The following is a 15,127-nucleotide window of genomic DNA, read 5'->3' as shown; positions in this document are numbered from 1 at the left end:
TCAAACAACCCATCTTAAAGATTCTTTATGACTCCATCAACAACTTCAAAAACACGAGGAACTTGAGTCAGTATCAAAATACACATATTTATTATTTAATATTGGTAAATACAAAATAAGTTTTTTTACTAAAATATTGTGCCTAGTATCACAGTAATCAGATCCCAATCAAAACAAAGCTGATCTGGTAAATCCACCTATAGGGTTATAATTTACTTGCTATTGACTGACTGTTATAGCGGCATTGGACTCTGTTCAGATTGCCGATTCTTACACTCTGCCCGAGGGGGTTTTCTCTGGTGTCTGGGATCAACACAGGAAGACTTGGGCGTTGACCTGCTGTGTGCTGATTCATAGGCAGGCTAGCAAGAGTTAATCTCTGCTAGTCTGCTTGCTCTTTAATCACATGTTATGGGGAGACCAATCACATCTGCTCCACTCCTATTTATTTATACTGTTGGAATTCTTCTACACATGCCAGCTATAGGTTATTCTATGTTGGTCTGTGAGGTGTGGTGTTCCAGACTCTCTTTGGTGAAAGTTGTGCTTTTTGCTTGGTGTGTGTGCTGTGTGACTGAGTTTTTGTTTTTTTCCTTGTGTGTCTTTATCTGTGTTTCAACACTCTCCTGTCCGTTCTATGTTCCACCCTGGGGTGAGAGGAAGGGGGAATTATATCAGGACTGGTCAGGAGCAGGGCCAGGAAGGAGATTCAGGCCTGTCCCCTAGCTTGAGGGACAGTTTAGGAACCCTGGTTCCCCACTATCCCAAAGTCATTGTGACATTCGGTTATATGCTTCATTCAACAAGGAGATTTCCTAGCAACTCTAGATCTGCAGAAGCAAATCTTCATATTACAATATTAGTCTCACAGAAAATACTTTTGCATAGCGTTATTTCTCCAGCATCACAAAGTCAAGCGGGCTTTACACGCTACGAGATCGCTACAGCGATCTCGTTGGGGTCACAGATTTTGTGACGCACATCCGGCCGCTGTAGCGATCTCGTTGTGTGTGACTCCTAGGAGTGATTTTGGATCATTGCAAAAACGTCCAAAATCGCTCCTCGTTGACATGGGTGTCCGCTCCCAATTATCGCTTCTGTTGCTGGGGCGAAGTTTTTCCTCGTCCCTGCGACAGCACACATCGCTACGTGTGACGCCGCAGGAACGAGGAACCTCTCCTTACCTGCTACACGCCGGCAATGAGGAAGGAAGAAGGTGGGCGGGATGTTCATCCCGCTCATCTCCGCCCCTCCGCTTTGATTGGCCGGTCGCTTAGTGACGTCGCGGTGACGTCGCTGTGACGCCAAACATCCCTCTCTTGAGGGAGGGATTGTTCGGCAGTCACAGCGACGCCGCCGACTGGGTAAGTGCGTGTGACGCTGCCGTAGCGATAATGTTCGCTACGGCAGCGATCACCAAATATCGGCATAACGATAGGGGCGGGTGCTATCACGCTCGCCATCGCTAGCAATGTCGCAGCGTGTAAAGCCACCCTTAATCTCCAGTTTAGCCACCTTCCGTTGGGGATCTGGTCAGCTCTTAGCGTTTTCACAAAGATGGCAGTAGTTTTTGTTCTTTGAGGATGAAGGTAATCTTGCTCCCCTCCTGGACGACTAGTTGATGAAGGCACCGTCCAAGAAAATCCTTCTGGAAATAGCCCTGCACAGATCAATCACGACATATCACATCGGATTCCTTCCAACAGAATAAATTATCTGGATTTGTTATAGATAACTCTTAATACTAACAGAAGATTGGGTGGAGAAACTTTACTACGTGTCACTTCTTTTATCTGTAAAGGAAATTTCAATTCACCAAGTGATGAGAATACTGCGCCTCCTCACATCCTCGATAAAAGAAATACCCTTGGCCAGAATTTCACAGAACAATTTTCGGTTGAAACAGTGACTATACTTACCTAGACACCCTGAACTGTTCTCACCTGACTCAGGACAGAAGTCAGGAAGTGGCTTTTCCAAAAATGCTCACTAGGGATGCCTCAGTCTCAGGATATGCATGCAGAAGCCATGTGGTTTAGAAAGTGTGGTCCAACCAGGGCTCAACTCTTTTCTCCAATATGAGGGAACTCAGGGCAATTAGGTTACCTCTACTCCATTGCCAATAGCTCCTACATGAGCATCATTTTCAGATTCAGTCAGACAACCTTACTTCAATCTTCTATATCAACAAACAGAGGGGGTTCTCAGTGGAGAAAGAATATCATGGGCAGAAGACAACCTTTGCTGTATCTCAGTGGTAAACGTCAGGGGTGCCCTCAACCACAAAGCAGATTGGTTAAGAAGAAAATGTATCCTCCTGGGGGAATGGGGCCTGAATCTGGAAATGTATTGGCAGATCACCAGTCATTTCAGGAAGCCGATACTGGATCTGATTGCGACAGCCCAGACTATCAAAGTCAAATGGTATTGCTCCCCGAGGTGGACTGATTGTTTCCAATCAATAGTCTTTCCTTCAATTGGGGGAAACTCATCATTTTATGTATTCTGCTGATTCTTCAACCCGAGGTTCGGTGTTCGCACCAACACAGACTTTACAAAAAAACCAGAGTTCGGGTGCTTTACGTATGAACACCACTCGATCGAGGATCTCTGTGCTCGGGTACGCTCTTTGCTCAGCCCAGTGAGAGCCGCTTGCAGTGTTTGCTTTACTTCTCTAGGAGGGATGTTTGTGCTCCCAATATGATAATCAAAGAAATGTTAATGTACCATGGAAGAGGATCATTGTAATGTAACATCCAGTAATTTCTGAGAGTCTATCAAATTAATACTATATCACTTTATGCAAATTTGATAAAAAATATATTTTTGTTATAAATTTATATCTGTACATTTTGTTTACGTTTGATATGATTTGGAAATAATTTCATTTATTTGCATGTATATCTCTTAAGTGTGGGGCAGATGGGAGGTTCTTCCTCAAATTTACAGCTGATTAATCAACTAATTGGTTTAGCGTTTATTCAGTTCACATGTGGTATTAGTCTAGCTGCCATATGGTCTGTGTTTAGTTTGTCTGTATGAATATGAGTAATAGGGTAGTTTCACACATCCGGCTTTTCGCCGGTTTGACGATCCGGCGCATGCCAGTACAGTATGATATAGTACAGTGGCAGCGCCGCAACTTGCTCCGGTCACATGACAGCATGTCACCGGCGTTTGTTGCGCTGCCAGTGTACTGTATACATTGTGCTGGCGTGCGCCGCATCCGTCAAACCGGGGAAAAGCCGGATGTGTGAAACAGCCTAAGGGCAAAAAGTTTCAAAACGCATTTAAATAAAGCTACTTTTTTTTGTTTTATGGGCGATCGATGTGCCGTAATTTATTACCTGTTGTTACAAGTGGACCCCAGCCACTTTCCGTGCATCAGTGGATCTATTGAATATTTTGGTGAGCTTTCTCCCTTCTCTTATCCAACTTAGTCAGAATCTTAACATTTACTAGAGGCCAGATTGTACACTACGGACAGATCATATACCAGGCCTAAATTTGGGCGCTGATACATATCCCCGGATAAAAGCTATAGGCTATGTGTGCACGTGGAGTATTTGGTGTAGGAATTTTCTGCATCAAATCTGCACCTTTTGGCCTCGGTTGCACTTGCACATAGCCTGCGATGCGAGAGCATCAGAAGCGTTATGCTAATGACCCTCTACTACGGGTGTCAGCCGAGGGTCATGCGACTGAGATGTGATCTTGCGATTGGGTCACAGCTGTAGAGAAAATGGAGGGAGCACTTTCTCCCCATCTCCTCCCCAGCCCGTCTCTGCGTACATCATACTGCAGTCGCATGACATGCGAGTGCAGTGCGATGTTTCACACGTTCCCATAGACTTGTATGGGTGCGTGTAAACCGAGAATCGCTGCCAAACACCGCGTGCTGCGATTCATTGCTCAGGTCAATATGGCATGAGAAATCAATTGCAGATGGACACTATCCCATCACTAAAGTGAGAGCAATGTGATGTTTTATCGGATTGCACTTGTGTTTTGTGTTGCAAAACACAAGTGGAACCGAGGCCTTTGGCAGAAAAATGGACGTGTTTTGTGCCAATGCGTTTTTCTTAATTAAAACAATGGGTTGAAAGGCTAAAAAACGGACCAATAATTGACATACTACAGATTATTTTCTGTACCAAATCTACAAGGAAAAAATAAGCAAAATCTTACTTTGCTGGTATATAGACAGACATGCAGATCTGGCAACTCTGCACCAACACTGCATCAAAAACTGCACCAAACCTGCATCTCCTGGCAGAGAAAACCCGTGCGTTATTGACGTGTTTCTGATGCGTTTTTCCATGTATTGTTTTTTATGCATTTGGGGTGAAAACCGCTGAAAGAATTGGCAAGCTGCAGTTTATATTCTCCTGCAAATGGAAAAAGCAACGTGCACAAAACCAGAATTGTCATGGACTTTGCTGGCATAAAAGTGCACGTTTGTGAGAAAACAGCACTAAAAAGCATACAATACGCACTGTGTGTACAATACTACTAGGCCAGGCGGAGCCACTATGTGAATAGTTCACGTTTATTGAGGGGACAGTGAATGGAGTCCATCACGTTATTCTTCAGAGGATCAGACCCGCCGCTTCCCCCAGTGTTGCCCTGCGCCTGTGTTTCCGCGCGGTGTCGGCAGGTGGCGCTGTGCTGCATTCTGGAGTCTCCGGCGTCCTGTGACTAGGACAACGGGCGGGAAGTGAAGCGCGGATGTGGCGGCGGCCGGGACCGGAGCAGACAGATGGAGCGTCCGCTGAGAGACCGGTATAATGCCTGTCCGGGGAGGGGGCCGTCACAGCGCGCCGACATTAATCATGGTTGTTTCTTCTAGGCAGAAAGCACCTAAGGCTGCCACAGCCAAACTGCCCCCGAGAGTCCCAGCTGTGGCCCCCAGGGGCCCTGCAACCATGGGAAAGAGCAGCCGGCCTTACCGAGTGAGCTATACCTGGAACCGAGGCGGGAGGCTGAAGGAGCTGCGCATCAGGTACAGTGTGGGGGCAGAGGTCAGCCGGGAACTACAACTCCCAGCAGGTCTAGACAGCATGGAACAGGAAGGAACGCTGGGAGTTGTAGTTTCACAACAGCTGCAGATCCTTGCAGTACAGGATCTGTTTAATGTATAGGATAAATGTGGCTGTGCTCCTGTTTGTCTGTTTTCCCAAATCAAGCTAAAAAGTTATTCCGCAGTGCCGCGCAGGCTGTCCCGCAGTGCCACGCAGGCTGTCCCGCAGTGCCACGCAGGCTGTCCCGCAGTGCCACGCAGGCTGTCCCGCAGTGCCACGCAGGCTGTCCCGCAGTGCCACGCAGGCTGTCCCGCAGTGCCACGCAGGCTGTCCCGCAGTGCCACTCAGGCTGTCCCGCAGTGCCACTCAGGCTGTCCCGCAGTGCCACGCAGGCTGTCCCGCAGTGCCACTCAGGCTGTCCCGCAGTGCCACGCAGGCTGTCCCGCAGTGCCACGCAGGCTGTCCCGCAGTGCCACGCAGGCTGTCCCTCAGTGCCACGCAGGCTGTCCCGCAGTGTATACAGCAGGGCTGTGGAGTCGGTAAGCCAAACTTGCGATGTAATACAATATGTAATGTACAGTAGATTATATATCTTGTGTGTATGTATAATATATTTACATATTGTATTACATATTTATAGTTTATTACAGTTTTTCGTGTTCTAAAGTTGTATTCCAATAAATATATTTTATGTTCTAAATATCTTGATTATTCTTTCATAAAAATGATTAATGTCTGATGTTCACATTGCACTACAATACATTTTTCACTTAAATATAAGCATTATACTAAATGTTATTATTTAGTATGTTTTTGTTGAAAACTGTTTTTTGCCACTTACATAGTGTATTACATAGTGTGTGTATGTATATGTGTATATATATATATATATATATATATATATATATATAATATATACACACTATGTAAGTGGCAAAAAACAGTTTTCAACAGAAACATACTAAATAATACCATTTGTGCAGTTTATGAATTTGTTGTAAGAAATAGAATTATAGAATTGCCTCCATCAGATCCTCCTTCGCAGATGACCTCAAATCTGACCTAATAATTTTAAGGCTAGAGAACAACCTCTGTACAGTAATTTGGGTTGGAGGCAAAGCTGTAACCACATGGGCAACATCTCTAACAATTTTCGGGTAGAAAGGAATTTCCTAATGCACGGTCAGTTTTGATGAACGGTTGAATTTTTCTATTTCTTTGAGAGCAAGTGAAAAATTTTACTGAAATCTGGTCAATCTGCTGCTATAGGAGACTGAGTGAAATCTTTTTCCTTGCGGCAACACTTTGCCATCCGAATACTTGTCAAAGTTAAACTCCTCATCTGATGAGGATGAAGATATGGCAGCAGTAGCACTGTCGGGCCCCAAGTCCTCTTGAGCCTGGCAGTCCTGTAGCCACTCATCCTAACTGCTACCTCACTCAAAGCTTCTTTTCCTTTAGTAAGCTGTTGATCATCAAGCAGTATATAATGACTTGGGTCCACATAAACAGATGCCAGAAGAATTTTATTTTCCAATAGCTGTGTCTCTCTCTGTGTCATTGAAGCAGAAATGCCATCTGCGATTAAACCTCGTCTTTGGGACAGGCAAAATAGCAAGTTCTTCCACTCCCTTATGAAAAAGCCAGGAGTTAAATCCTCAGCTTGTAATTTTTTAGTCACGGTAAATGGATGATTAAGCAATTCCTTCAATTCAGCCACCTGTGTCTATTGACCTTCATTTAAGGTTACTTGAGGGTTCACCATATCTATAAGAAACGATTTTAGTTCAAGCAATCGCTCAGTCATTAAATAAGTGCTACCTCACCAAGAGGCTTGATCAACAATTGCCCCTTTCCCAGCACGTCTCTTCGAGATGGAATCAATTTTAGGGGTTCTGGCGGCAATAACCAACTTCCTCACTTTTCCAATCAGATTTCCAGCATGTCCGCCCAGTTTCACACATCCGGCTTTTCGCCGGTTTGGCGGATGTGGCGCACGCCAGTACAGTACGATACAGTACAGTGGCAGCGCCACAACTTCCGGGTCACATGCTCCGGTCACATGAAAGTATGTGACCGTCGTTTGTCGCGCTGCCACTGTACTGTATACACTGTACTGGAGTGTGCCACATCCGCCAAACCGGCAAAAAGACGGATGTGTGTCCCTCTTGCAGACTCTCTCTTATTGCCAGCTGCAGCGTGTGCACAACACAGCCCATGTGATGAATATGAAAATGTTTTAAAGCAGCTTCAACAAGATCATCTAATCCTAAAGAATCATTTTGCTGTTCTTCTGTTGTAATATCTGTTTGTTCCTCAGTTACATGAACAGCACTGTGGCTTCAACTCAAGCATACTGAATCCTAAATTTTCTTCTAGCTGTTGTTCATTACTCTCATTCATCAGTTTAATTGTACTTATGTTTGAAGCATTGTCCGTTACAATAGCAAGAACCTGTTCTTTTTTGCGTTCCTAATCTTGCAGAACCTTTTCCACTAAGGCCTGGAGAAACTGGCCGGTGTGATGAGCTTTAGTATCTTTTACTGCCAGTGTCTTGCTAACAATTTCTTTCTTGTCACAAACATATCGAACATTGATGGCAAAAAAATTCAGTGAAATGCAGTGACTCTGGGATCCCGGCAAAGGCAATGGGTGAAAAGTTAGGACATTCAGACACAGCGTTCTGTGAGGAGCCTCACAAAGAATGAGCAGTCAGTTTGTGTGGTGATGCGGTTTTTTTTAGCTGATCTGCTTTTGCAGCTGACAAACGTATCCTCAAAAAACGCAGAAAAAAGCTGTGTGTGAGTGCAGCCTTAGATCAGGAATAGAACAGACATTTATAAGACATTTCATAAGTTTCCCAAATTCCTATAAAAAAATTCTCATCACATTCTGCATTGCACTACTGTCCCCAATTAATATATATTTTAGGAGTTGGAGTTTTTGCATTTTATACCGACTCCACCAAAATGAGCTCAGACTCCACGACTCCGACTCCACAGCCCTGCTTTTGACAAGCTTTTTCATATGACCGAGGATATATGCCAGATCAGAATCCCAATTTGCAGACACTGTGTTTCAGGTTGATTGCCCTTCGTCAGTGCAAAGTATGGGGTGTCTGATCTGGCTGTATGAGAAGCTTTGTGGGGACCACGGGGGAAGACTATTCTCCTTATGGAGACCTGACAAACCAGTCTGGCTGTCAGTGGTAAGTGGACGTATAGCTGCAATGCCCCTCTGGGAATTTAAGTGACAAATTTATTGTAGAACAATATGAACATCAGACATTTAATCATTTTTATGATACAATTTTACAGATTTTATGATAAATAAAATTTGTACAGTCTATGAATTTGTTCTGAGAAATAGAATTGCCTCCATCAGATCCTCCTTCATAGATGACCTCAAGTGTTGTACGCTTGCATTGCTTCCCTGATAGCGGCACATTGTGCGGCGGTTCACACACTTGCTAGCATTGCAAATCTGCATCGGAGGCTCTGTGGCAGATTCCCTCAAATTTGGGGAAAATGTATTGCTCCATGCAGCGCTGTTATTTCAATCAAAGAATGTTGTTTTTTTTTTTTTTTTGGTGGAATGTGAAGGAATCTATGAGTAGGTGGGATCGGTAGGATAACGCCACTGATGACTCCAGCACGGTTGTTTTTCTAAATGACAATGTAGATGGGAATGAAGAGCCGGTCTCCTCCAAGCACTACCATTTACCTGCAGGTATCATTGTAATCTGCAGGGAAATCATGTTACATGGGGTGGACCATCAGTGGACCATGGAGTCTTTATCAGGGGCCAAAGGCCGCGGTCACTGGTGCAACCTCTGCCTGACACAAAGGGTCCTCAGTGATGTCCAGCTCGTCCCTGTTCTATGGAGAAAGTGTCAGTTGTGAATTCTGATGGATGCTCAGTGGGATCTTGTCACTGTGCACTGATGAGAGTTCACTGTTGGGCTATGTGCCCACGTTGTGTTCTGTCCCTGCAGAAATTTCTGCAGCGATTTGAACAGCACACGTGCGCTTCAAATCGCTGCAGAAGCAGTCGGTAATGAAAAGCCGATTTCATGCGTTCTGGATGCAGCCCCTCCCATAGACAGAGCGGGGGCTGCATGCAAAGCGCATGAAAGAAGTGACATGTTGCTTTTAAGAACGCAGCGCTTCGGCAGCAGCCGAAGCGCTGCGTTCTAATACGCAACGGGGGCATGGATTAGGCACAATCTTCATAGATTGTGCAGGGGATGCAGGACGCATGCAGTTACACTGCGGTGCAGAACGCAGCATAACTGCATGAACATATGCTACGTGGGCACATAGCCTAAGTGCACATTGTGAGGAGATAACACTGATGCAGGAAAAGGAGAGACTAGCGCCACCCCTGCACATCACATGCTGATCTGATTGGGGATCTACCCATACCTGTTAACTAGTTAAATCATGCTGTCAATCTCTTAGATCGAGATTTAACTCTCTCCAGTGGGGAGTGTGTTACTCCCCACCCCCATCTTCAGTCCCGTGACATGATTGTGGGGTGCCGATGGGTTGTCATCTAAGCCAGGGTCAGATAATGATCATGGTCATGACATAAAGTAGGGAAAATAAGTATTTGATATACTGAGAATTTTGCAAGTTTTCCCACCTACAAAGAATGGTAAAGGCTGTAATTTTTATCGTTGTTAAACTTCAACTGTGACAGACAAAATAAAAAAATGCATAAAATAATATTGTATGATTTTTAAATAATTAATTTGCATTTTATTGTTTGAAATAAGTATCTGATACAATAGAGAACAGAACTTAATATTTGGCAGAAACCTTTGTTTTCAATTAGAGATGTCAGATGTTTCCTGTAATTCTTGACCAAGTTTGCACACACTGCAGCAGGGATTTTGTCCCACTCCTCCATACAGTTCTCCAGATGTTTCAGGTTTCGGGGCTGTCGCTGGACAACATTGAGTCTCCGATCTCTCCAAAGATTTTCTATTGGGCTCAGGTCTGGAGACTGGCTAGGCCACTCCTGGACCTTGAAATGCTTCTTAAAAGGTAACTTATCACCATATTTGTCCCCTATAAGCTGTGACCACCACCAGTAAGCTCTTATATACAGTTAGGTCCAGAAATATTTGGACAGTGACACAAGTTTTGTTATTTTAGCTGTTTACAAAAACATGTTCAGAAATACAATTATATATATAATATGGGCTGAAAGTGCACACTCCCAGCTGCAATATGAGAGTTTTCACATCCAAATCGGAGAAAGGGTTTAGGAATCATAGCTCTGTAATGCATAGCCTCCTCTTTTTAAAGGGACCAAAAGTAATTGGACAAGGGACTCTAAGGGCTGCAATTAACTCTGAAGGCGTCTCCCTCGTTAACCTGTAATCAGTGAAGTAGTTAAAAGGTCTGGGGTTGATTACAGGTGTGTGGTTTTGCATTTGGAAGCTGTTCCTGTGACCAGACAACATGCGGTCTAAGGAACTCTCAATTGAGGTGAAGCAGAACATCCTGAGGCTGAAAAAAAAGAAAAAGTCCATCAGAGAGATAGCAGACATGCTTGGAGTAGCAAAATCAACAGTCGGGTACATTCTGAGAAAAAAGGAATTGACTGGTGAGCTTGGGAACTCATAAAGGCCTGGGCGTCCACGGATGACAACAGTGGTGGATGATCGCCGCATACTTTCTTTGGTGAAGAAGAACCCGTTCACAACATCAACTGAAGTCCAGAACACTCTCAGTGAAGTAGGTGTATCTGTCTCTAAGTCAACAGTAAAGAGAAGACTCCATGAAAGTAAATACAAAGGGTTCACATCTAGATGCAAACCATTCATCAATTCCAAAAATAGACAGGCCAGAGTTAAATTTGCTGAAAAACACCTCATGAAGCCAGCTCAGTTCTGGAAAAGTATTCTATGGACAGATGAGACAAAGATCAACCTGTACCAGAATGATGGGAAGAAAAAAGTTTGGAGAAGAAAGGGAACGGCACATGATCCAAGGCACACCACATCCTCTGTAAAACATGGTGGAGGCAACGTGATGGCATGGGCATGCATGGCTTTCAATGGCACTGGGTCACTTGTGTTTATTGATGACATAACAGCAGACAAGAGTAGCCGAATGAATTCTGAAGTGTACCGGGATATACTTTCAGCCCAGATTCAGCCAAATGCCGCAAAGTTGATCGGACGGCGCTTCATAGTACAGATGGACAATGACCCCAAGCATACAGCCAAAGCTACCCAGGAGTTCATGAGTGCAAAAAAGTGGAACATTCTGCAATGGCCAAGTCAATCACCAGATCTTAACCCAATTGAGCATGCATTTCACTTGCTCAAATCCAGACTTAAGACGGAAAGACCCACAAACAAGCAAGACCTGAAGGCTGCGGCTGTAAAGGCCTGGCAAAGCATTAAGAAGGAGGAAACCCAGCGTTTGGTGATGTCCATGGGTTCCAGACTTAAGGCAGTGATTGCCTCCAAAGGATTCGCAACAAAATATTGAAAATAAAAATATTTTGTCTGGGTTTGGTTTATTTGTCCAATTACTTTTGACCTCCTAAAATGTGGAGTGTTTGTAAAGAAATGTGTACAATTCCTACAATTTCTATAAGATATTTTTGTTCAAACCTTCAAATTAAACTTTACAATCTGCACTTGAATTCTGTTGTAGAGGTTTCATTTCAAATCCAATGTGGTGGCATGCAGAGCCCAACTCGCGAAAATTGTGTCACTGTCCAAATATTTCTGGACCTAACTGTACAGCATTCTAGAATGCTGTAAAAAAATTGCTAAGGCTGCTTTGTATAACGTAAAAAATAGCTTATTATACCCACCTGGGGGGCCGATAGGCGTCGCTGGTCTTGGGCTGGTGCCTCCTCTTTTCCTTCCATCATCATCCTCCTTCATAGCTCCGTCTGGATGACTTGTCCTACGTCTTCCACACAGGCCTCCATTGCGCTCCTGTGCACGCGCACTGAGGGCAGAGCAAAGCACTGTAAGGTGCAGGGAAAGGTTGAAAATCGCCCGCTCATGCGCACTACAATACTTTAATGTGCCATCAGCAGGGCAGACCAAAGTGCGCTTGTGCAGGAGCGCAATGGAGGCCTCTGTGTGGATGACGTGGGACACATCATCCACATGTAGTTGGGAAGAAGGACGGCAACTGCACAGGATAGAGGAGGCGCTGGACCCGAAACCAGCGACACCCATTGACATGACCACCCCACAGGTGAGTATATTGAAGGTCTTATTTAGGTTATACAGAGCGGCTTGGGCTCTTATATACAGTATTCTAGAATGCTGTATATAAGGGCTCACTGGTGCTGGCCACAGATTATAAGGGAAAATCATGGTGAGAGGCTCCCTTGAATGAGCCACTCCTTAGTTGTCCTGGCTGTGTGTTTCGGGTCATTGTCATGCTGGAAGACACGACCCATATTCAGTGCTCTTAATGAGGGAAGGAGATTGTTGGACAAAATCTCAAGATACATGAGTCCATCCAAGCTCCTTTCAGTACGGTGAAGTCGGCCTGTCCCCTTTGCAGACATGGACCCCCAAAATTTGATGTTTCCACCCCCATATTTCACGGTTGAGATGGTGTTCTTTGGGTTGTACTCATCCTTCAGCTAAGTATAGTGCGCCTGCTGTATTTTCTTTTTCTTTATTTTTCCTATTACCTGAGTCCTGGGCTCGGCACTTGGTACTTTTGAATCTGCGCGCCCATCACTACCTACAAGTCATTGAGGAAGTGCAAAAAATGCAGCAAAAAAAAAATGCACCAAAAATGGAGAAAACCACCAGGAGATTTCCTGCCAAGAGGTAAGGTTTTGCTGCAGACTAAAGCTGAGCGGACTCGCAAAAAAACGGGATCAGCGGGTCCCTGCTCATTTCCCAGAATCTGGTACCCTTATAAGTCTATGGGAACCAGAATCCGGGGATTAAAAATGTTGGTGGAAGGAATAGGGGGATAGGAGCACGCAGTGTACTCACCCATGCTCCATGTCATGGCGGCAAGCTGCTTACAGGTCGCGCATTCTCTTCCGGAGCTGCGTGGGTCTAGATCGTGCACTAAAAGTAGGGCTCCTTCCAGGTATGACGTAATTTGTCATGTGATAGGGGTGCATGTTCAAAATGCAGCCTGTAATGTGTACTCCTCTGTTCAGCCTGAACGGCCTGCTTCATGAAGCAGGGAGTCCAGGTGAGCGGCGCCGGTGATGTTTCCTCCTCTGCTCAGCTTTGGGCTCCAGATGCATAAATCGTGCATCGGGAGGCCCAGAATGAGACGCACTGGCTCCCAGAGTGCAGCCAGCGTCTGTGAGCGGAAGCAGTCGGACGCTGTCACAAAGGCTGGGGGCACGTTTGCATCAATCAGACGCCAGGGTGGGCGGGGAAAGGGAAAGCCGTGCATATGAAATGAGCGGCACAGGGAGGCAGCAGGAGCAGCGTACAGCCAGCTGGAGCCTGGGTAAGTATGAGGCTCTTCATTCTTATTTTCCCTTTATTTTTTTTTTTATTTTCTCGAGTTCCGGATCAAACACTCTGAATCCCGGGCCTGCCACCCTGGCAACTTTGAAACCGCGTGGATCCGGACTTTTATAATCCGGGTCTGGTCAGCCCCACTACAGACAAAAACTCCGTGTGAACATAGCCTTAGGGGTCTAGTAAAAATTATATAATAAATTACACATATTTGGTATTGCCGCATTCAGAATTACTCAATCTATTAAAATCTAAAATGAATAAATCTAATCGGTAAGGTGCATCGGTAAGGTGCATAACAAGAAAAATAAAACCTGAAATATCAGAATGACATTTTCTTTTGGTCACCGCAACATTGCAATAACAGGTGATCAAAACAGATGTGTAGCAAAATGGTATAAATCAAAACGTAAAAAATAAGCCCCACACACAGCGCCAGATCCCGAAAAACGGACACATTGTGGGTCTCAAAAAATGGCGACTAAAGCAGATTCTTTTTTCCTGACATTTCTAATTTTTTTGCATACTTACAGTATGTCACAAAATTGAGTACACCCCTCAAAATTTTGAAAATATTTTTTTTATACCTTTTTTTTATGGGACAACACTGAAGTACTGACACTTTGATACAATGTAAAGTAGTCAGTGTCCATCTTGTATAACAGTGTACATTTGGTGTGCACCTCTAAATAACTTAAAACACAGCCATTAAAGTGACAATATTTTGTGTGGCCAATATTATTTTGAAGACTGTCTTAACTCTCTTGGGCATGGAGTTCACTAGAGCTTCACAGCAGCCTCTGGACTCCTCTACACCATGACAACATCACGGAGCTGGTTGATGCTCGGTTTTGCATAGTACATGTTGGCATTCACGTTTGTCTCAATGAATTGTAGCTCCCCACAGCCGGCAGCACTCGGGCAGCCCCAACCATTACACTCTCACCACGATGCTTGACTCTAGGCAAGACACGCTTATCTTTCTACTCCTCACCTAGTTACCGCCACACACGCTAAACATCATCTGAACCAAATACGTTTATCTTGGTCTCATCAGACCACAGGTCAGGTTTCCCGTAAACCATTCCTCAGTCTAGAGTCCTCCTTTTAAGACAACAGCCATGCAGACCAGTTTGATGCAGTGTGTGGCGTATGGTCTGAGTATTGACAGGCTGACCCCAACCCCCCCCTCCCCCCCCTCCCCCTGTAACCTCTGCAGCAATGCTGGCAGTACTAATACATCTATTTTGAAAAGACAATCTCTGGATATGACGCTGAGCAATTGCTCTCAACTTTTTGGTTGACCATTGCATTTTTTTCAGAAAACCCTGTACCATGTTGAGCTTCCAGTGACCAGTATGAGAGCATGTGTGAGCGATAACACCAAATGTAACACACCTGCTCCTCATTCACACCTTAGACCTTGTAACATTAATGAGTCACATGACACCAGGGAGGGAGAATGGCTAATTGGGCACAATTTGGTCATTATCATTTAGGGGTGTATTCATTTTTGTTCCCAGCGGTTTAGACATTGATGACTGTGTGAGTTATTTAGAGGGCACCAAATTTACACTATTATACAAGCTGTACACTGACTACTTTACATTGTATCAAAGTGTCA

General features: G+C 44.6%; 1 protein-coding gene across 1 annotated transcript in view; it reads left to right on the top strand.

Annotated features, from left to right (window-relative positions):
* The first annotated feature begins 4,702 nt into the window (after positions 1-4,702).
* SFI1 (SFI1 centrin binding protein) overlaps positions 4,703-15,127 on the top strand; it is a 134,319-nt gene continuing 123,894 nt past the window's right edge. Inside the window, 2 exon segments of the mRNA XM_075323458.1 lie at positions 4,703-4,782; positions 4,850-5,002. Of these exon segments, the coding sequence (XP_075179573.1) occupies positions 4,760-4,782; positions 4,850-5,002 (176 nt within the window). The 5' untranslated portion in view covers positions 4,703-4,759.

This window comes from Anomaloglossus baeobatrachus, chromosome 1, assembly GCF_048569485.1.
Source record: "Anomaloglossus baeobatrachus isolate aAnoBae1 chromosome 1, aAnoBae1.hap1, whole genome shotgun sequence".
NCBI classification, from domain to species: Eukaryota; Metazoa; Chordata; class Amphibia; order Anura; family Aromobatidae; genus Anomaloglossus; species Anomaloglossus baeobatrachus.
This window is presented reverse-complemented; position numbering and strand designations above follow the sequence as displayed.